The following is a 21,480-nucleotide window of genomic DNA, read 5'->3' on the forward strand; positions in this document are numbered from 1 at the left end:
TGCTCTTTTTGGTGATGGTGGGGAGCACACCCAAAGGCAGGTGGCAGTGGGAAACTGCCCACAGTGTCCCTGCAGGCTAGTGGCAGGGGAGTCCCATCCCTCTGACAGCCGCCCTTCCCAGGGGAAATCATCCCTGACTGCAGAAGCTGCTCCTTTCCCATGACAGTCCCAAGGATCAGTGACACCAGGGTGGAGGCCGCCTTGCCCCAGAGCATCTGGCAGCACCAGGGGATGCACTCCGCCGTGGAAAGGCATCCATCACCTTGCAGAGCTGGGTAAAGGCAGGCTGCAAGTGCATTGCACGTTTCGGACAGCATGAGAAATGAACTGCTTGGGCACGTTAGCTGCAGATGGCAGAGGTTTTTCCTCCAGCTTCTGGAAATCTGAATGACACAGCTTCATGGAAGAGGTCAAAGGTCTCATCTTTTATGTATGTGTCAGCCTCCATTTAAATGCCCTCCTTCAGAGTCTATTTATACTGCACTGCTGGCACACATCTTATTTTCTTGGTTGGCCTACAATTTTATATACATATATTTATACTTAAAGTATTTCCTGTTTTTTTGCAGAACGACTGGAGACAGCCAACAGGCAGCTAGCCAGCAGAGACTTCGATGGGCACGAGGATAAGTCCACAGAGGGCCTTTATGTCACTCAGAGTGAGTTCTGTGTTAATCTGTTTCCAAGATGCCTATATATATATGCACACACACATATATGTACGGGAGTGGAGGCGAACGCTTTGCTATTAATTTTATTGTCCTTATGGCTTGGTTCTCCTCAGCTAATTCATAATACACTCTTATTTAAGCTGCAAACTGGATTGTTTAGACTGTTCTTTTCTCTGAGCACCAGAAACAGGCAGTGGGAGTTAATGGTAACACAGCTTAGCTCATTTTTTTATAAATATTTGTCTGAAATTGCTAAGTGTTGCTTGCAGGGATCATCTCTCAAAATACATGTTTTTTAGAGAGGCCAAATTCTTCTCTTGGCTGGGAAAAGTCTAGAGCAGCCTCTGATGATTTGTCAGTGCCATGGGTTGATGAGCAAGAGGCAGAGAAGAGCTGGACCTTCGTTTTCACAGAGGACTGCTGAGACAAAAAAATTACAGTTTCTACTGCTATGCAAAACACCCCTTCCCATCCAATTTTAGGCTCCCATAATGACTGAGCACAGCACTACAGCATTTCCCCACCTTGTGCTGGTGGCTGCACGTGACCAGGCAAACCGAAACCCGAGCAGCTGGATGCTGTGTGACAGCCTCTTGTGTATCCCGAGCATCTTCAGTATGCTTCCAGAAGGGCTTTGACCACCCAGGAGCTGTGCACTACCTTGTGGGCTCAAATCCCAGTAAAGCAAAACCCTGCGTCCGGCTGATTTCTTCTGTTTTATTTATTGCACTGAGAGCTTTCTTGGAAGATGAGCTCCAACTGCAAGTGGTTAGCTGGAGAGCCATCCGTCTCCATTACCAGCACTCGTTGTGTCTTGCTGCCAGCCCTGCAACATCCCCCAGCTGCTCCAAACGCAGGAGAGCCTTCTCCTAGCTCCCACCTGCGGCGATGATGCCAGCACATCAACATTGCTGATGGTTTGGTGTGTATGTGCACAAACAAGAAGAGAATCTCGTTATCTTTTCCTTGACTGTGTTGGCTTGGCCATATTAGCAAGTGTAGGTACTGCTGTGAATCCCAATGGCTGCTCTGTTAAGAAAACAGCAGTGCTGTGTGAGTCTTGTCTGCCTTGGGAAGAGTTCAAACAGGGTAAGCTGCACACAGCAAGCTGCAGACTGAGCTCTGCTGTCTTCATATAGAGGCAGCCTGGCGGTGTTCACATGCGATGGTAACTGCAAGGGTGAGGTAAATCCCCAGGATGGACAGAATTTAAGTTATTTTCCAGCACATAAGCACACTCTGTGCTTCTAATGTGAAACATCTAGCAGTAAAACTCCGTGCTGTGCACTCAGCATATTGCTGCTATCAATTCACAGCTAACGACCAAATATAAATATAGCCTTTCAGATCCTATCACATAAGACGGGCTGGATACTTGGAGTGTTTCCTGTCTAGCCCAGAGAGCTCAATGTTACCAATGTGAGGCAGAGTGCTTCCAAGAATAGAAAAGTGGGCACATGTAGAGCAGGTCCTCTTCAGTCGTGTTCTTTGGGCTGCTTTGGCACACACAGCAATGAGCTCGATATCAGGCTGTCAGCCTCAAACATTCCTCCGAGGGCTCAGAAAGTTTTTGGAAAACAACCTGAAAACATGACCCTTAACATCCCCAAAACAAACGGTACATAAAAAGACTCCAACGTTAGCAGCTTCCTAAATGTTGCCATTTTTAAGCCAGTCTCATGGTGAGATGAAGGCAGAAAGACAAAAGTTCTGAGTATTTTTAACACTTGCCCTTGGAAATACTGCAAATACAGAATTAATACTGTGGTAGAACTCCAGTAACAGGATGAATGCCCTGAAAGAAGTCTTGCAAGGCGGGCATGCAGGGATCACTTCTCAGTTCTTGGCAGCTCTCTCCATTAGCAGTGCAGCAGCACGGAGCAGTCGTGTGCTCTGAGATGGGGACAGAAAGTGACAAAAACTCTCATTCTTTATAATAAGGATAGGCAAAGCCAGGCTGCATGCCTCGAAGTATTAAGTGCTAGGCATTTGTGTGGAATGAAAAATGCTGCTGTTGTGGCGGGTGCAGTTAGAGAACTCACAGCCTGTTAGTTCCTTGGTAATTATGTGATGTTTTGTCAGTGGAAAAGGTTCTTTAAAAAAAAAGACACGAAGCAGCAACTGATGAAGGTGTGTGGGCCCATACAGGCAACAGAGGAGGCAGGAGGCAGAGATGCTGTGAAAAGGGAGAGGCAGAAAGACTGATGGTTTCAAAGACACAGGCCGGAGAGAAAGGTTATAATACAGGGTGTCAGAGGAAACATTTGTTCTGGTGGAGTCTGAGAATTTTGTGTATTTTTCTGGGATTTCTGGACTTTGAGCCACTCTGTCAGAGCAGGGGTTCCTCCAAGGGACTGTTTTCTCAGGTGTCTGGGGCAGACTGGAGCCTGTACACATCCGGGTTAACTCCGCACAGCTCTGGACTCATTAGGGGGAATGTGCAGACAGTTTTTATAGTGTCTTAGTAGAGCCTCGTGCTTCATGGGAACGTGCAGCTGATATGCTGTGTAGTACTTGTGCATGTATCTCTGTCCCAAAAATCCCAGACAAAGAAATATTCCCATCGAATGAGCCCAGCCAAAGAAAACGCTCACAGTAAATGTTTCTGAGAGTGGTGTTTTGGGCAGACCGAGAGCCATTTGGTATTAAGAAAGAAAGAATCGATGCAGAGTCATAAGTTTCAGGGGCAAGTGAACGGGAGGCCCTAGCTCTGTCGTTTCACCACAGTGAGCTTCACATGTGGGAGATGGGAGAGCTGGAGCCCTCGTGTACCCAGTGCCAAGGGCAGGAGCCTGAAGAAACAGTTCTGTATTGAAAAATGCATCTGTTCTGCATGATTCCCCCCCACCCTATGAGAGGAAGGGGAATGGGAAATCCAATTTCAGTTTTCAGCTTGTGAAGGTCAAATTCTCCCCTGGCTTGAACCTCATGCCATGCAACTGGCAATGGCCAAGCTGTAAATCAAAGCACATTTAAGCTGCCGGTGATACTTCTGTAGGGTGAGGAAAAGCACACGCAGATGGAGATGTGGTGACTTTCTCTGACAAAGGAGGAAAGAACTTCAAACCTTTCTGCATCCCTACGTAAGTCGGTGACCATAAATAAGCACATACTGAACCATTCGTTAAGTACATTAAAATTCATCATAATGATTAATTCCAGCACAAAATCCCTGTTAATCACCATGTGAGAAAACTAACCCAGGGACTTCAGCTCCTCAGAGCACAAAGTCCTGCAGCTTCTCAGCCTTTCCTTGGTCTTTGCGTGGCCAAGACTTGAAAGAGCTATCAGGAGCGTGCCATTTGTGAGCAAAACTGCAGGAGGAGGAACTTGTAATGAGCTCTGCTGGCATTTGGACAGGATGCAGGGGTTAATGCAGCACTTATGAAGTGCAGGGGGGTCCTGTGCTGTCTCATTTTCTGCAGTGAGGGAGCCCAGGCTGTACGAATGGAGCTGCATTCCTGGTGTGTGCACAACGGCCAGGGCTCAGCCTGCTTGGTGGGAAGGTGATCTTCACAGAAGTGATGGGGGTGAACATACAGAGAGCCTTAATCCAACCCATTCTGGATGCAGGAATGAGCTAAAAAGAAATGGTAACCCATTGAGACTGTGCTACTGCTTTTCAGAAAATGCTCTCCTGAGACAGAGCATTTGGTTATGCCTCCCATCCAGGGTAGGCTTCTTTCATGCACGTTGCCTGATAAATCTTGTGAGGCCATTGGTATCGCCTTTTTTTGTTCCGGGGGGGAGAGGGTTGTGGGGTTGGTTGGTTGGTTTGTTTTTGCTGGGACCTGACAGTGAGGATGCAAAGAACTGCTTCATTCCCCAGTTCTGCTTCGCTGCCTCAGGCCTTCCTTTGATGTAATTTCTTCCACCAGTGGTCATAATGCAGGAACAAGGAGTGTGTTTGTCAGCTGTACCACTTTGCAATATCACAGCAAGGAGAAAAACAGCTTGGGATGTATTGATATGGTCACATAATTACTCAAATAAGTTGATACTTAGATATAATGCTGTATTTAGGTGTGGGTGGCTTTGAGGGCAAGCGTTCAACTGATGGGCTGAATCTCTCTAACTCTAACTCTAACTCTAACTCTAACTCTAACTCTAACTCTAACTCTAACTCTAATTCTAATTCTAATTCTAATTCTAATAATTCTAGTTTCTGCTTCAAAGCAGAAGCAGGCCTATTTTTGGTGGAACTACCCAGCTTGGCAACTCAAAATGCCTGTTTGTGAAGCACCCTAGCTTCACTCTTTGCTTTTTCTCTCCTTTTTTCTACCCAGCCCGAGCGTAGGTGTGACGTCTTCAGTATGCCACTCGGAGGCAGTGGGTGGAAAGCTGTGCTGCAAACCAGAGCAGAGAAGCCTTTTGGGAATTCCTTATTAATGGGATGTGGCAGTGGCCTGTCAGAAAATGGAAACAGTTCTTAGCTGGAGTCTGCTGGGTAAAACATACATGCCAAAATAGAAGGAATATGCACAGTGTAATACAGTAAAACAGGATTTTTAGACTTTAAGGGTACCTTGTAAGTACTTAAAGAGAATTTAAGGTATGTTTGATGAAGTTCTTCTTTACTAAAAATTAATGGAGTGTAGGAAAGTGCTTATAAAGTATACCTCCAGTATTTTGCAGGGAAAAGCTGACATGGAAAATTGTTTAGAGCTGTTAAGTAATTTTTTCTTGCCAGCTTTCTAGTGGGTTCAGCAGTCATTTTGTGGACAGTGTGGTCTTGTCCTCCTTTCAGGGGGCACTAGAAAACTTGCTGCAGCAGGGTGAGCCGAGTGTTTTGAGTTTCTTGGATGAAACCTGAAAGTGAAGGTCCCAAATCCTGTTTTTGTACACACTGTCCTCATATAACATAGGTTTCAAGTCCAGAGCACAGCAAGAATGGTCCCAGCATGAGACGACTGAATGCCACAGGACTGAAATAGTGTTTGTCTTCTGGCCTCCTCACCCTCTAATAAAATGAGCTGCTTGTTAATTTGCCTGGATTTACACTTTCATACAATAGATATTGATGTTTCTGCTGGTGAATCGGATTGAAGTAAATGTGTTTGTGTCAAGGGAAGAGGCCTGCATGTCAGATTTAGAATTCCTGGCCTGTGTGGGAAGATGAAGGCCATGTCCTACTCATCTGGTCCTGGTGCCAGCTGGCGATGTGGAGCACACAGCAGTCACTGTGCTTCTTTCACAGGCTCCCCAGAGCCTGATGAGCTGGTGTTGCTGCCAGGGTCTGCTTTGGTGGTGTGGTGTTACTCCTTTTAGGACAAATGGAGAGATGCCTAGGTGGGTTTGGGGTGACCTGGGCCACTAGTGCCACATGGCTCGGCTCATATTCATCTCACTTCACTGCAGAGGAGTACCAGTAGGTTGTAAATTAATGCTGTTCTCATTCCACCTATAATTAAGGTTAAGAATATATATATTTTAAGAATAAAGCCCTTCTGGGGTAGTTCAGTTCCGAAATAGGCTGGCTTCATCCATGTGAGATGTCCTGACCCTCCTCAGGGACTGCTGGGCCTCACAACTTGAGTGTTCATGCTCAGGTGGAGCTGAGGATAGATGTCAGGGGCAGATTTTCCACACTTGGATGATTTTGGAACAACTTTTTTGCTTCATTTAAAAAATAATAAATTCCGTAATGCTGTGTTTAAAAAATCAAAAATCAAAATAATGTTTAATTGGCGCCAAATTAATTTTTGGAGGAAGTTTTCCTTCCTGGAGGCTTTCCAAGTGTTCTATTTTTGCTGTGATCCAAAACGAAGGCCAGATTTTGAAATCTCAGATTTCACTGAATGAAACCTCCATCCCCTGTTTCCTCCCATCATTAACTGTTTGCAGCCTGAGGCTGGAGATCCAGCAACCAGCCTGTGATGGCTGTGTTCCCTGAAATGGTTCCTCAGCACTGTCAGGGCAGGGATGGATGGAGCTGAGCCTTTCAACATGCAGCTTGCCAGTAAAGTTGGTGATGGGCCCGAGGTTCATTGATGAAGGAAAAACGTGAGCAAAGCTGACTGAATTTAGCCATTTTTTAAAGTGTTATTTTAAATCTTGTCCAAAAAGGAGATAATTCTTGGCATGGAGATTATCTGCTGGATATCTGCTTGCTCTTGATCCATTAAGGTGCTTAGCAGGAGAGCAGCACCAAATGCTGGATACTTAGATCATGCAGGCAGGACATGAAAGCCACTCAAGGCCCCCTCAGAGTTGACATCTCAGCTCCTGTGGCTTTCTCTTTCCCTGCACAGACAGAAAAAGCCCATGTGGATGTCCCCTATCTTATCCTTCCTTACTGGTGCATGCATGTGACCGAGGTTTCTTGCCCTTTAGAGCAGGGCAGCAACATGCAAGCTGGCAGCTATAACCAGTCCGTGATGCAGGCTGTCCTCAAGCAGTGCCTGGGCATCGTGTGGGGTGAAGGGATCACTGGTGCAAGCCAAAATGTTGCTGGGGAAGATGCTAGGAGTTCAGCAGTAAGGACAAGAGTGAGGTTCAAGGGTTCACAAGCTCTGCTAGTGCAGCTGCAGCCCGAGCTGCCACTCATCTCTGTCTCTGGTGCTTGCATAAGGATGGGCAGCGAGAGGCTGAGCTCTGGCTGCAGAAATTCCTTGCCTGTTGTGCCTCAGCACATGTTGTAATGGATCCACTCGCTGCTGCTTCACATAGTTTTTACTTTTCTAGGAAGGCGGCAGCTTACCTCGGGCGTGTGGCACAGGGCCTGTGAGCTGTTCTCATGGAGCTGTTCCTGTTCTTGGCTTTCTTCCAGACAAGGAGCACTTGAAGGAGAAGGAGAAGCTGGAGATGGAGCTGGCTGCCATGCGCTCCACCAACGAGGATCAGCGGAGGCACATCGAAATCCTCGACCAGGCGCTGAACAATGCTCAAGCCAAGGTCATAAAACTGGAAGAGGAGGTGAGGCCTGGGCATCATTCCTCTGCTCACAGTCTGACAGTGCCTTGCAGTTAGGGCTTTCTCCATCCACATCCTACATCTGTTTTGGCCATGGTGTGGCAGGTCTTCCTGCTCCCAAGCAATGTCCCTCCCACAGGGAAAACAAACACATAGCTATACAACACCGAGCCAGACAAGCAATCAAAGGAGACCACAGCCACAGATACTTCCAGAGCAAAGTCTTCAACATGTAACCAGGACCATCATCAAAATGGACTGAGCTGGTGGCTGAGGTATTGGTAGGACTTAACAGAGATATCAGGCAAAAAGCTGACTACTCACTGATTCAGGGCTGTGATATAAACATGGTGTTGGTACATCCCATTTCTCCCCAGGGAATTCCAGGGGGCTTTTGAGGTGTTGTGCACAGCAATGCAGGGCTTGGCAACTTCTCATGTCAGCGGTAGTCTTAGAAGAATAGGCTGATCTGGCTAGAGGCAAAACCTCCAGGATTTATAGCTATAAGATTTATGAGAGCTGAAAAAACGATTGTACAACGAAATCCAGGGAGTGCCAGCTATTCAAAACCCTCAAGATGTTTTTAGGCAATGTTCCTATAGGCCTGATAGAGAAAATCAGTATTCAGAAGGGAAGAGAAATCTCAAGAACGGAGTGCTCTTCAAACTGACAGACAGATACAGAACATCTAGTAGCTGGAAGCTGAAGCTAGACAAATTCAAAGTGGAAGTAATGCTCAGTTTTAGCTATAACCAAGAACGATGTTGTCAGTTCTTCGTTACTGGAGGTCTCTAAATCTGAATTTAGTGCATTCCTTAAGGACCTTCAATGATTAGCCGAAAGTCTATGCTCTCTGGCAGATAAGACACGACTGTCATAACAGGACATTTTGGCCCTGAAATCTCTGTCCCTGTGACCAACAAAGAGGGAGGATGTTTTATGGGGAATAAAATAGATGCGGTCTTTACTATCTGAGCAGGCAGACCACTGGTGAGGGGAAGGATGCTCACCTAGCAGGGTTAGGTAGAGGCTCATGCTCTGGCACAGACTGCTGGCATGAGCTTGGGCAGCTCTGTTCCCCTCAATGACTCATTTCCCACCTGCACTCTCCCTGGGGCTGGCCTGGGGATGAATCCACAGGAGCCTGCTGTGTGCACAGGGGTCTTGTGCGGAGCAGGCAAGGTCTTTTATCAAATGCATGCAATTAATGAAGTGCAGTTCATTTTCTCTCTCTGTCTTGGAAAGGATGGATTGACCTCTGTGATATTTGAATGTTTTTTTTTTTTATGAGGGTATCCAGCATGACAGACCCCCAGTTAGGCTAACTAATGGCTACTCGCAGTCTGGATGATTTAAAGTATTATATAAAAGTGGTTGCTATTTTGTCCCTGACCACTAGACCATTCTGACTTCTTATTTGGAAACATTTTAAAAACCCCATTGCCTCTGGTAGATACACTCAATGGCAAGAAGAGGATCACACTAAGTTTAAGTGCTCCTTTGTTAAGCTGATGTGTGGTCATCCTCCCTGTGTATTTAAGGCAGTCCCTCTGGGGTAGCTGCAGGAGCTGGAGTAGCTTTAATCTGTCTGTTATTCACTTGATACTCTTTGCCTTAAAGGCAACCAGAGGTTTTCGATTTGCATTTTATTATAAAGTGGCTGAATAAAGGGACATTTTAGGCAGCAACACCTGCTCCTGCAATCACAGCATCCTGCAGGGGATGGGAAGAAGCGTGGTTAGCTGCTGGCTGCTCCACAGACTGGTGGTGTGACACTTTGCAACTGGTGAAGGCAGCAGAAGCATAAATGCAGATTTCCAGGCAGGTGGGATGAGAAACTACCCCGAACCTGCTGGGCTGTGGTAAACACATCGGCAGCCTTAGGGCTCTGTGCCTAAAGGCTTTGTGGTTGCCAGTTCCGAGCTAGTCATCCAACAGAAATGTGCCCCTGCTGGATGGGGATCAGAAGTTAAACTGAGGAGAGGGCAAATGGTCCCCTCTAGAGACCTGGGAAACCCACGCCCGGGACATGTTAGGTGTTACAGGGGTGGTAACCTCCTGCTTGAGGTGTTTTAGATGTTACAGAGGTGGTGACCTCCTGCCTGGGGCATGTTGGGTGCTATGGAGGTGGTAAACTCCATGCCCAGGGCATATTAGACCTAAGGGTTGACACCATTTGGGGGTGATGTGACCATATTTGCCAGAATTTATCAGTGAGAGCCTCAGCCTCAGCAGACCCACCTGGTAGTGTTTAACTGATTTATCATTCTAGGGGGAGTTCAAGTGAATGCAACCACCTTTTTAACAGACCCCAGGTTTCAGAGCTCAATTTGACATATATGCAGCCAGATATTGCTGAAGTTTTGAACCTTCCTCTCAAACCAGGTGTTCTTACTATAATTTGTGATACAAGATCAAAAAATCTCTCAAACAAAAAATTGTATTATTATAATGGAGTTCTACCTCATGCACTGGTTTGTAAATCCACATGGATTTCTTCTAGCATCAGAATAATGAAGTTTAAAAGCTTTTTAAATCAGGGCTTGAGAAACAAGCAGCAGTTATTGAGTCAAATTAACATAAAATAGCATACTATGGAAATCTACATTATCCTGAGTGTCTGCTAGTAGAAGGATTTAATTCAAAAATATGTAGGTGGTATTACCACCACATGTCATTTAGGAGACTGCTGCTGGAATCGTGTGTCTGGGTGACGCTTCAGAGAGAAGACTGAATAATTGGAGCAGGTTCAGGAAACAGCTGTAGAAGTTATTTGAGGCCCAGAAGATGTTCTTTGCTGTGAACAATTAGAGTTAAGGGATGGCTGAGCCCCAGTCCATATGCATGAACATTAAGAAGAGATTGATGTCAGCCAGATTAAACATGGCTTTTTAACATCAGAACAAATAATGAGATGCAGTGTTTGGGAGCTGAATCTATGCAAATCAAGCCAAAAGTAAAGAGTCAGAGTAATTAACATGGAAACAACCTACTTAGGGAGATAGTGGATTCTCCATCTCTTACAATCTTTAACTCAAACCCATAGATTTTTTCCAGTTGAGTTCTGTAACTCAAACTGGAGTTATGTTCACAGTGATATTTTTCCATGAGACCCAGTGGTCTCTGCTCAGACTTACTTGCTTGATCAAGACCGGGTTTGGATCAGCCCCTTTTAGGCCTTAGCTCTTCTTAATCTTTTTTTTTTTTTTTTTTTTTTTTCCTAATCACTGGGCTGAGGGCAATGTTCAGGCAAGTTGCTGATCTTGTGAACGTGTGAATTGTTTCATTAAATGCGTCTTGCTCTAGCAGATCACAATTTGGAAACAGAACAAGAAGTAATTTGCGTAAATTGCATAAGAGAAAGACAGATTAAACATTAGGGTAAAAGTTTTCAGGCAGTAAAGGAAAATACACCGTGAAGTAGTTTGCAGGGGGAGGTTGTGGAGTCCCTACCCCTGCAGGGTTTGCAAACAGATTAGGCAGGCATCCAACAGGTTTTAGGAAGAGCTGAGGCTACCTGGCAGCAGGAGAGTGGCCTGGTACCTCCCGACGTGCCTTCCAGACGTTTCTTTCTTTGAGTGCATCTCTGCGAGGTAACAGAGCTTACAGTCATGTGTTTCTGATTGCAGTTTCCCTCCCTCACAGATGCGCACTCAATTGGCAAGCCCATTAATTTCACTGACAACATGTTACACTTTGATTTTTAAATGTACGTGGGTGAAATATTTGCTTACAGATCTTAAGGCAGGATAAAAAAAAAAAAAAAAAGGCAAAATTGGCTCAAGAACCTTCCTGTAAATTTATGAATGTGGGAACTGTCTTGTTGCATATCTCCAACTGAATTGATTACTGAGGCAGTAAATGTGTGCATGGCCTCACCCCCGTACACGGAGGGACGCTTACACATAAATTTGTGAACCCTGGGCTTTGAAGGGCTGCTGCAAGGCCCAGTTCTGGCTGCCATGGTACAGCTGGGCTCTCCAGCACCAGGCAGGACACAGGGATGAGGTCTGCTGCCGAGGAGGGACTGGGGGAGCCCACTTCACCTCTCAGATCTGTGCTCACACAGCTGGCAGGTGATGCAGGCACCTTCCTATTTGCAAAATAGCACGTCCACTAAGAAATCACCGCCGTGTCTGTCTCGCAAAGCTGGGAGCTCCCGAGGAATGCAATCTCCCTGCTGCTGCCAGAGGCCAGTGGGGATTATAATCTCATTAATTTTCGTGGTGATCCCCAGGAGCTGTGAGCATTAGCCTGGATTACAGCGGGGCTAAGGAGGTCACGCTGCAGGTTGTTGGCTCTGGCTGGGGAGCCAGAGGTTTGCTTTGACCGAGCTTTCCTTCTGCTGTGAACGATTTCACTTCATCTGGGACATGGGTGGATTTAGGATGGTGGGAGAGTTTTAAGAAAATTGAAGTACTTAAAAAAGAGGTCGGCACCAGAATATCTTCTTGGCTCTGTCCTAGCCAGCTTCTAGTACATGTCTAGCATTTGATATTTCAAGTGGGTCTCCAGCACTGATGAGGGTTAATGCATTTTTCTGCCTCCTGTTTTGCTTCTGAAAAGCCTCAGGTCTCAAACAGGTGCTCAAATAAATGAGAAAAAAGAGACCAGAAGCCCTAAAGAGCATCATGATGATCACTGCAATGACCTTGAGCACCCCAATCTATCCCCCAGACTTTAGATAGGGTCTGACTGGAGGTGCCAATGCTCATCTGATCCAGCATTCAAACAAATTCACCCTCCCTCTCCAAGTTAGGAGTTTAAGCCAAGCCTCAAGCCTGAAGCTCTAAAACCTCAAAACTTTCCGTGTCAGTGACAAAATTCGTGATTCAGAATTCCAAACGTTGGAGGAGAAGGCACGAACCTGCGTTTCCCAAGGCTGGGACCTCAGCCCATGGGGCGAGCAGACTGACCCCACTGCTCCTGCTGCCAGATTTTGGCTTGGTTTCAGGACGGGCTTTGACACCCCATGAGGTCCTTAAGGTCCCTGCCAACCCAAACCATCCTGTGATGCCTCCTAGCTGGGGTGACCCATGTGCTTTCCCAAAACACGTCCCACACGGTGCCTCTTGCTCCGAAACACTCGGGGGGCTGCTTGTGGGCAAGCGCGCGGGGTCCTGGCTGCGGGACGGGGGTTGCCCCATCCCCTGGAGCTGCTGACCCCCTGTCCCCGCAGCTGCGCAGGAAGCAGGCCTACGTGGAGAAGGTGGAGAAGCTGCAGCAGGCGCTGACGCAGCTGCAGGCGGCCTGCGAGAAGAGGGAGCAGATGGAGCGGCGGCTGCGCACGCGCCTGGAGCGGGAGCTGGACTCGCTGCGGATGCAGCAGGTGAGGACGGGGAGCTGGCAGCCCTGCCGGGACTCGCCTTGACCTAGGCTTCAGGTCGTTGGGCAGTTCACCAAACTGCTCCCTTTTAACCCCAGGTGTTCAGTGGTTGGTTTGGGAACTCTGCTGCGGGGCTGCTGGATGTGGCCAAGTCCTGCCGGCTTTGGCCACATCCCTGCCCACCTTTTGTCCCCGCTCCCCCTGCCTGCTGGGGGATGATGTCCTCAGAGGTTTTTCTCCAGAAATTGCAGGTTGTGCAACATCAGGTCCGCACTGAAGGAGGAGAGGAAAGTTGTGGTACCTCCAGGCAGGAGATTTAACCCATGGTCTTTGGGAAATCTATTGTAAAAGCAAAGTGGGATGACGTGGGGTTAGGTGGGAGCAACTCTGTGCTCAGGCTGTGCTCAATTCTGGGCAAAGGTGATGAACCAGGCTCCAGAGACCTCTGTCCACAGCAGATCTGGAGACAAATGGTGCCATCATCAACAATAAATTAATTAGATCTGAGTCTAGTCCAGAATGGGCTAGAAATGCAGGTTTGTATTTCTTTTTATGTCCCCTTGTTGTGTTTTTTTTTTGTTTTTTTTGACAGCCTATGACCTCAGAGGTATAGGGTTAGAGGTATTTATAGGGGTTATAGGTTAGAGAGGCATTAAGCTTGTATTTTATGCAGGTATCCCTTCGGGTGGGCACCTCAGTCTCTTACACTCTGCCCCATCCCCAAGCCCCAAGTCCAGCCAGCTGTGTAAAGGCACGGGGAGGGGAAGCACCAGGAGGTCACGGGGAGGATTTCCAGGTTACGGCCAGCACCACGTGCCAAATCCACGAGTACTGGCTGCAGCAGGGATGTGAGCAGATGCACTACATATATCAAACCACCGCCTGGGGAGAAGCAGCAACACAAGCAAGGCACGATGCTGTCGTAACTCCTGAAGGGCTCACTCCTGTCTCTGTCAAGAAATGTATCTGCCGCAGCCACCCTGCCTTATTTATGAGCTATGAGTGAAGAGCGAGGCAGCTGTTACAGAGAGCTCACGGTGCCAGAAAGCAGAGGGGCTGACCCTGCCAGCAGGACGCAGCTGGGAAATCGCTCCGTGGGCAGGCAGTGATCTGCAGAGTCAGGGTGCCTGGACCTGAAACCCTCCCCTTCGCAGCCGGCATCCCCGGGGCAGGGCAGCCCCAGCACCCCTCGCTTTAATCCACAGCAAGGCCCTCGCTGGGAACACTTCCCTCCATCCTGGCTCTCCCTTGCTGCCGTGTCAGTGCTCTGCATCTTTCTCATCCACTCCAGCCTCCTCGCCTGCTCTTCTCCTTTTTAGAAGAGAAATCACACGGGGGTATAATGTGCTGACACTGGTGTAAAGATCATTTGAGAAAATACGTTTAAAATTCAAGTGAGGGTAAAACTAGAACTAGAAAAGGCTTTGCTTTCTGGGCTGGAACAGAAGGACAAATTGATAGATTAAGTAATTGGGATGGACTCTCACCTAAGTCTTTGCCATAGTCTTTCAGGCTATGTCTGCTTCTTTTTGCCCCCCCAAAATTCTCTAACTTACCGATTCCTTCATAGGTTTTTTTTTAGAACTGCAATTAGCAACTGCATTTTAGGTTGCCATAGTTCCCAAACGCCTGCACCCATCCCCTTTAGGAAGTTTTAAGAAGAAAGGTTCTTTGATTTCACCTCTCACATCAGTGTCGAGGGGGAGGTGTTGGGGCATTTTTTACTTTTATGTCTTATACTTTTTGCTTTATGAGCCACAACGCTGCAACAAACCACGTTGCTTCAAAACACCCCAACTTTTCAGTTCAGAGCTGTCTGCTCTGAGCTGTCAGAGTTGTATCTGCTGCAGCCCCTGCTCTGCTGGGACGGCGTGTGCCAGGGACCTGCTTCACCAGTGGAAAATCCTGGTGGGGCAGAGATGCAAAGCTGCTGCTCCTGAGACACAGGTTCCCCTCTAGCACAGTATCGTGCACCATGGAGAGTAACAAATCTTTTGTATTTTTATGGAAAAAAAAACACAACATTTCCTTCTGCTGACTTCTGACACAGCTCTGTGCCTGTCCCTCTGCCGTGGGCTCATCCAGCCAACTTCCCCTGGGCTGGATCTTCTGCTTCTTCAAAGGAAGAAGCTCGAGGCAGCTACAGGGGCAGCAGAGGTGCTGTAATGAAGTGCCCGCGATAAATCCTGCCTGGCTGAGTGCTTCCCTCGCAGTGTAGATCTGAAGGGTTGGTGAGCTGCATTCAGCATCCCCCGGGAGCCACCTCGCAGCCTCTGGGGATCTCCTGCCCAGCCAGGTGGGAAGTCACCTGCTGCCCACACAGAGCACCTCCTGAAGGCACCTAAGAGCCGAAATGTGCCAGAAGAGACAGGCATGAATCCGCACCTGGGGTATTTTCCCAGCTGCTGTTGTAACTCACGTTCTCTGTTGTGCTGTAGCTAGGTTACACACCACCTTTTTCTGTTATATTTTCGCACCTAAACCCTCTGGTAATAACTGCCTCCCCGTGCCGAGCACCACCCAGCCGTGTGATGAAGCCCCAGCGAGAAGAATATCCTCTGAAGCTTTATTGCTTCTTTTATTGCTTCTTTTATTGCTTCTTTTTCCTACCTTTTCCCTCGGCCTGGGGCATCCCACAAAACCCACGTGTGTGCAGGGGGCAGCCAAGCCCCTGCAGCTGGCACCTGAGAGGTGGGTGCTGGTGTTTGCACACCAGGTCAGGCTCCGATACCAACCCTGGGGCTTAGCCTGGGATTCCCCCTGACCCTTTTAGCACAGCTGAGCCCACTTGGACACCACAGCTCTTAGAGGCACGGCAGTCCCCTCGTGTAGCACCAGCCTCATTTTGAGGGGACGGCCAAGGTGTCCCAGTGCCAGGAACTCCAGACGGGGCCATTTACACCTCCGTGGTTGCAACCCTTTGTCTCTGAAATTCGCTGTGGGACGAGGAGCCCTCTGTAAGTCTTGAGCTGTGTGCTGTGGGAAAAAAGGGTCTGGTACCTCCTGTACTCATCAGGGTGAGTATCCGTGGCTGTTTTTCCCGGCAGAGGCAGGGAAGCTACCAGGCAAACAGCCTCCCGGAGCACAACGCCCCGGCGCTGATGGAGCTGGTGCGGGAGAAGGAGGAGCGGATCCTGGCTCTGGAAGCCGACATGACCAAGTGGGAGCAGAAATACCTGGAGGAGAGCACCATCAGGCACTTCGCCATGAACGCCGCAGCCACGGCTGCGACGGAGAGGTGAGATGTTAACGGGAATGGGCAGTTCTCTGTTTGCAGCAGAAAACAAGGGATGGGTGTTTTCTCCAAGCTGGGTTTTGCTTTGCCTTCCCCTGAGAGGCTCTGGCAAGGTGAATGCATCCATCCCTGGCGGTACGCCTGTGAAATGCAGCAGGATTTACCCTTCTGGCCATATCCAAAAGTTTATCATTAAGCTTCAAATTAAAGAGGTTCTCCTAATATCAAAACTAAACCTCTTGGCTGCAGATTAGGTTGATTTATTCTTGTCCTTCTCAGGTGTACATGATGAACAACAGATCACTGGTGACCTCGTAACAGCCTCGTACATAGTGCAAGACACATATCCCCTTGTGTGTCTTCCCTGGCCTGAGCTAAGCTCCCTTCCTTCAGCCATGTAGTAAACCCCTTCCCTTTCCCAGTGCTTTCGTCTGGGTTGTCTCCAGGTTGTCTGTCTGCACGCACGGTGCCCCAAAGCACACAACATATTGCAGCAAGGCTTCCAGCAATGAGGGGGTCGGGATAATTAACCTCTCGCCGAGTTTCTTCAGAGCCAAATCCCCTGAATACATCCCAGGAAGAGACTTGCCTTACTAAATGTGATTGAGTGCATGTCCCGGTATGATAGTTCCTCTTGCTCTCCAGTCTAGACAGCAATTCCTGTGCTATTTTTCACCTTCCTACCATTTTGCTTCTCATTTGCGATGCAGTCTTGGAGACTTGGGACCATTTCCCCAGTGAGTGAGTCCCCTTGATCCCAATTATGAATGGCATTAATGACCTCAGCCAAGAGTAGACCGTGGCAAGACAACCAGGCAGCCGTCCGGTTTGATAACCAACCCTTGCTAGCTCGCTCTCCGAACACGGGATTGGGTTTTTTTTCTTTGCAAGCACCAAGCTGCCTTACAGAAGCCGCCCTCGTGGCTGCAGGGCCCGACCCCGTGGTCCTCCCCCCTCACCGTGTCTCACCGCTTTGCCAGGGACGCCTCGGCCCCGAGCCACTCGCGCAACGGCAGCTATGGCGAGAGCGCGCTGGAGGTGCGGGGCTGGCAGGAGGAGGAGGAGATCGTGCAGGCCAACCGGCGGTGCCAGGACATGGAGTACACGTAAGGGGCCGCGCCGGCTCGCCGTGGGGTTGGGGACGGGGTCACCCCACCTGGCTGCAGCTGGGGGTTGAGGAAATAGGGCAGGATGCCCTCGGGTTCCTGCATGCACCCCTGGGAAGGATGGGCTTAGCTCCGCTATGATTCAGGCTCCTCAGCATAAAGGCAGTGATTAAATAGTTGCTGTTCTTAGATATTTCCCCCCCTAGCTGCAGTTGAGCCTTCTTTGTGCCAAAAATGACCTTCTTGACAAACAGAGGCAGTTCTCATATTAAAATGTGTTGGCCTGGGAGGAAGCTAAATGCTTGCTTAATCTCATTGAAAATCCCCCTCTGGAAACGAGCGGGTCTGGTTGTAAAAGCTGAAGTTGTAATCCCACTCCTACATAATCAGCAACACAAGCATCTGCGTTTTCCTTCCTCTTCACTCCTTCGGAAGTCGCCTGCTTGTTTTCTCGATGCTCTGTTTCACACATCCGAGCAGGGGGATGTTCACACTGGCATTTAGGAACAAGCCTGCAGGATTTAGCACCAAAAGCACTGCTAAAAAAGCTGTTTTCCAGTAGTAAAAGGTATAAAGTAAACTTTTTGGGATACAGGCAATCAGCAAGAGTAACATTCCTTGGCACAGACACTTCCCCATTTTCAGCACACAAATAGGCATGTGGCTACATACTCAGCACCATTTATAATTCTTTGCTTTTTTTTTTTTTTCTGGTGAAAAGTGGCCTTTTGATCAGTAAAAATCCCTTGAGAATGGCTGTGCATTTCCCTGTTTTTTTTTAATGAAAAATTACTTAAAATCTGTTCTTCATTTTTGGCTTTGCCGCAGAATGACAAGTCTGCAGACAATTTTATAAAGCAGAATATTTGTTGCTTGTGGAAAATGTAAATGATTGTTTTTACTGGGTTTATTTTATGTTTTCCACTCACACATGCAAGCTAATCCTGCTTCCAGTGAAGCAATGGAATTTTGCCATTGGCTTCATTAAAGATAGATTAGGATCTGGTGTTTTCATTGCAAATTAGACATCTGATTGTGAAAACTAAAGCCAACGTTAAGTTGCTGTCTATCTCCCTTTAGGTATATGCTTTCCAGACATGGCATTTTAGCTTTCACTGCTTCACAAAATGGAGCTGCGTTTGCTTTCGCAGTAAAGATACAGTCCTTTGACTATCATATTTTATACGTACAAGTTTTTTGTTTTGTTTTTAATGTAGTTTCAGGCCCTTTCAGTATGATTTGGTGTTAATAATGCCCGGAGAAAAGTCTCAGATAATCATTTTTGTGTGCTTAGAGAGTCTTTAGGTCTGTATTAGAAAAGCACAGGGAGCTTTGCTCGGCTCTGCACACCACAGGCAGATGGTTTCTGCAGAGTTTAGTGGAAACAAGGAGCCCAGCCCAGCTGTTACAGGAACCAAAGGGAACTTTTTCAGTCGCTTCGGCAGCAGCAGAGCTTTACTGCAGCTGCCAACAGGCCCGAATTATGAGGTTAACTCAGGATTTTAATTCAGATAATACTTACTCAGGCAAACCCCTCCCTGTGGCAGCCCGCCAAGCACGGGATTCCAGATTTGACAGCAATGGGGGAATGTTGCTGGTGTTTTTGTGTTATGTCAGTGGAGGTAGCAATCCGCAGAGCAGTCGGGATATTGCTCTCGTTGCTGCTGCTCTGGTAAAGCCACAGCAATAGGTGGGTTCATTTAACCCATCATTAGCCCTTGGAGGACCTGGTGGGAGCTGCCTTGTCCAAGTCACTCACAAGTGGAGATGACAGAGCAGCAGGGCACGTCCCTACAGACTGGTCCTGCTCCCTTAGGGTGCCAGCTACTGCCTGTATAAGCTCAATATCCATCCCCGTAAGCAGAGCATTTGTATTTTGGCAGAATAAAGAATCTCCACGCAAAAATAATCGAGAAGGATGCCATGATCAAGGTCCTTCAGCAGCGCTCACGTAAGGATCCCGGAAAAGTCGACAGCGCCAGCCTGCGACCTGCTCGGTCCGTGCCCTCCATCGCTGCTGCCGCGGGCACGCATTCGCGCCAGACCTCGCTGACCAGCAACCAGATAGCTGAGGAGAAGAAGGAAGAGAAGATCTGGAAGGGAAGCATAGGTGAGTGTCATTTTGGGCAAGCTTTGGCTCATTCATCGCTTTGTGGTAATCCTTCTGCCTGAGCTTCGCAGGAGTGCCTATGGCTGTGGCGCTGTCCTTGTGCCAAAGTCGAAACCTAGTCCATTTTTCACCTTGCTTCATATCTTAACTGTATTTTTAATCATATTAAGCTGTTCTGCACTGATTATAGAAAGCCATGGTCTGGGGAAAGACTCCTAGACACAAGTAGATGATGTCTGAAATTTTGTGGAAGTAAAGACCAGAAAAAAAGTTTTGGTTAAAGCTAAACAAGGGGGTGAGTGTCCCTTTGGGTGGGAGTTTGTGACGGGATGTGGCAGCTGAGTGGGGAAACAAGTGCAGTGGTTTGGGGCCACGTGGGATGGGGGTGCAGAGGGATGCCTGTGCCAGGGGCACAGCTGGGCCTGGTGTGCAGAAGGGGATGTAGGACAGGGCACTGCTCCCCAGGGACTGTGTTTGCAGAAAAAGCATGTCTGGCCTGGGAAAGTACTGTGTGGGTGTCAGGAAAAAGAGAATCATGCAGTGTCCAAGGGAAAAAATAAGCAGAGAGGGCTGGAGGCATGTCCAGACCAGCACCTTGTAGCTGTGGGGTGGGTTGTGCGGACAGCACTTGAATCTGGGCCGGGATGTGACTGAGCTGGGTGTGTTTTCAGGGCTGCTCCTGGGGAAGGAGCACCACGACCACCCGCCGGGCCCCTCGCTGCCTCCTCCACTGCCCTCCTTGTCGTGCACACCGGTGCCAGCAGCCTCCCACGCGAAGACGGGCAGCAAAGACAACAGCACCCAGACCGACAAAAGTGCCGAGCTCTTCTGGCCTGCCACCTCCTCCTTCCCTGGCCGGGGCCGGCTGGGCACCACCCCGACACACAGCCCTGCTCCACGGCCCCCGGGGGCACGGCCAGCGGGCGAGAAACTGGGTGAGTGCTGCTGGACCCCCCGCGAGGCTGCAGGGATGTGCACGTTCCCCGAGACACCCCGGTGTTGATGGAGGAAAAATTAAAGGGAGGGGAGTTTCCAACGCTGCCCAGTCTGGCGTGGCAGAGTTCGGTCCCTGGCAGCTTTTATAAGGTTCTGCTCATCTGCGGCAGGCAGAGTTTCTGACAAATGTAGTAATTATGCATGCTGCCGGAGATAAAAATCAATCATGGACGAGATCACAGGGTTTCACACCTGAAAACACTCCGTACCTGTTCATGCAGTCAGCCCCATCTTGTTTCTCAGCTTCAGCCGTTGTTCGTGAGAGCACCACCGAGGTTTTGAAAGAAGCCTGGGGGGAAAATACAAGGAGAAAACAGAGAATGTCTTGTTGTTTGGTTGGTTTTGGTGAAGAAATATGATTTTAATTATTTTTGAAAAATGGAAACTGCTGGTTTGCGACCACAGCAAGGGGAAACATTTATTTTACAAATGCTGTTTTGAACAAGCCATTTTCCTGAGTATTTATCTGTTCTCAAAAACATGTCTCCCCCCCTAGGAACTACACATATATCACTGGTAGAGCTAAATACCTCTAATTACTTGCAACTCTGGATTAGTGTGTTTCATACCATTCAGACCGGAGTTTGTTCCCAGGAAGCCATAAATTAGCCTTTCAAGCTTTTCTCTGTTTTAAGAAATGAGAGTCCTTCTTGGTGAAGCTGACAATGCCATGAACTGTGATGATAAAAATAAATAGCTGACAAAATGTATCATAGATTATCATAATTGGCCATACACGTGTAGTTAGCCTGTTTCACTGGTAAAATAATATATTTTAGATTAAAACACCCACCCGATTATTTGTGTACTGCCTTCATGTTGTTTCAAACTCCCGGATTTTGTACCTGAAGCAGAACAGGAATGCAGACATGCAGAGTTAGCACGGATCAGATAATAAGTAGTAAGCTGCTGAAGTGATGCAGACTCTCCACAGATGCCTGCTTCTCTCTAGGGACATACATAAACACTTTTTAAAGGGTGCTTTTGTCTGTTTCTCTTAAATGCCATTTTTATGCCTACCTTGGGGTCTGTGCACACCAACAAACCTGCTGTTATCAGTGATACTCCACCACTGTGCAGGGAATTCAGGATTACATATTCCGGGCCTCCTGAGCAAATCTGGC

General features: G+C 48.1%; 2 protein-coding genes across 3 annotated transcripts in view; one reads left to right on the forward strand and one right to left on the reverse strand.

Annotated features, from left to right (window-relative positions):
- Positions 1-21,480, reverse strand: part of TAF1D (TATA-box binding protein associated factor, RNA polymerase I subunit D) — a 365,188-nt gene that overhangs the window by 320,428 nt on the left and 23,280 nt on the right. The gene's annotated exons all lie outside the window — the stretch shown is intronic.
- Positions 1-21,480, forward strand: part of AMOTL1 (angiomotin like 1) — a 51,604-nt gene that overhangs the window by 27,340 nt on the left and 2,784 nt on the right. For both annotated transcript variants that reach the window (XM_084503843.1, XM_084503844.1), the window contains 7 exons: positions 570-659; positions 7,441-7,586; positions 12,763-12,912; positions 15,957-16,147; positions 17,125-17,250; positions 19,134-19,360; positions 20,032-20,295. In XM_084503843.1, the coding sequence (XP_084359969.1) occupies positions 570-659; positions 7,441-7,586; positions 12,763-12,912; positions 15,957-16,147; positions 17,125-17,250; positions 19,134-19,360; positions 20,032-20,295 (1,194 nt within the window). The remainder of the gene's footprint in view (positions 1-569; positions 660-7,440; positions 7,587-12,762; positions 12,913-15,956; positions 16,148-17,124; positions 17,251-19,133; positions 19,361-20,031; positions 20,296-21,480) is intronic.

Source organism: Aythya ferina (genome assembly GCF_964211825.1).
Source record: "Aythya ferina genome assembly, chromosome: 1".
NCBI lineage: Eukaryota > Metazoa > Chordata > Aves > Anseriformes > Anatidae > Aythya > Aythya ferina.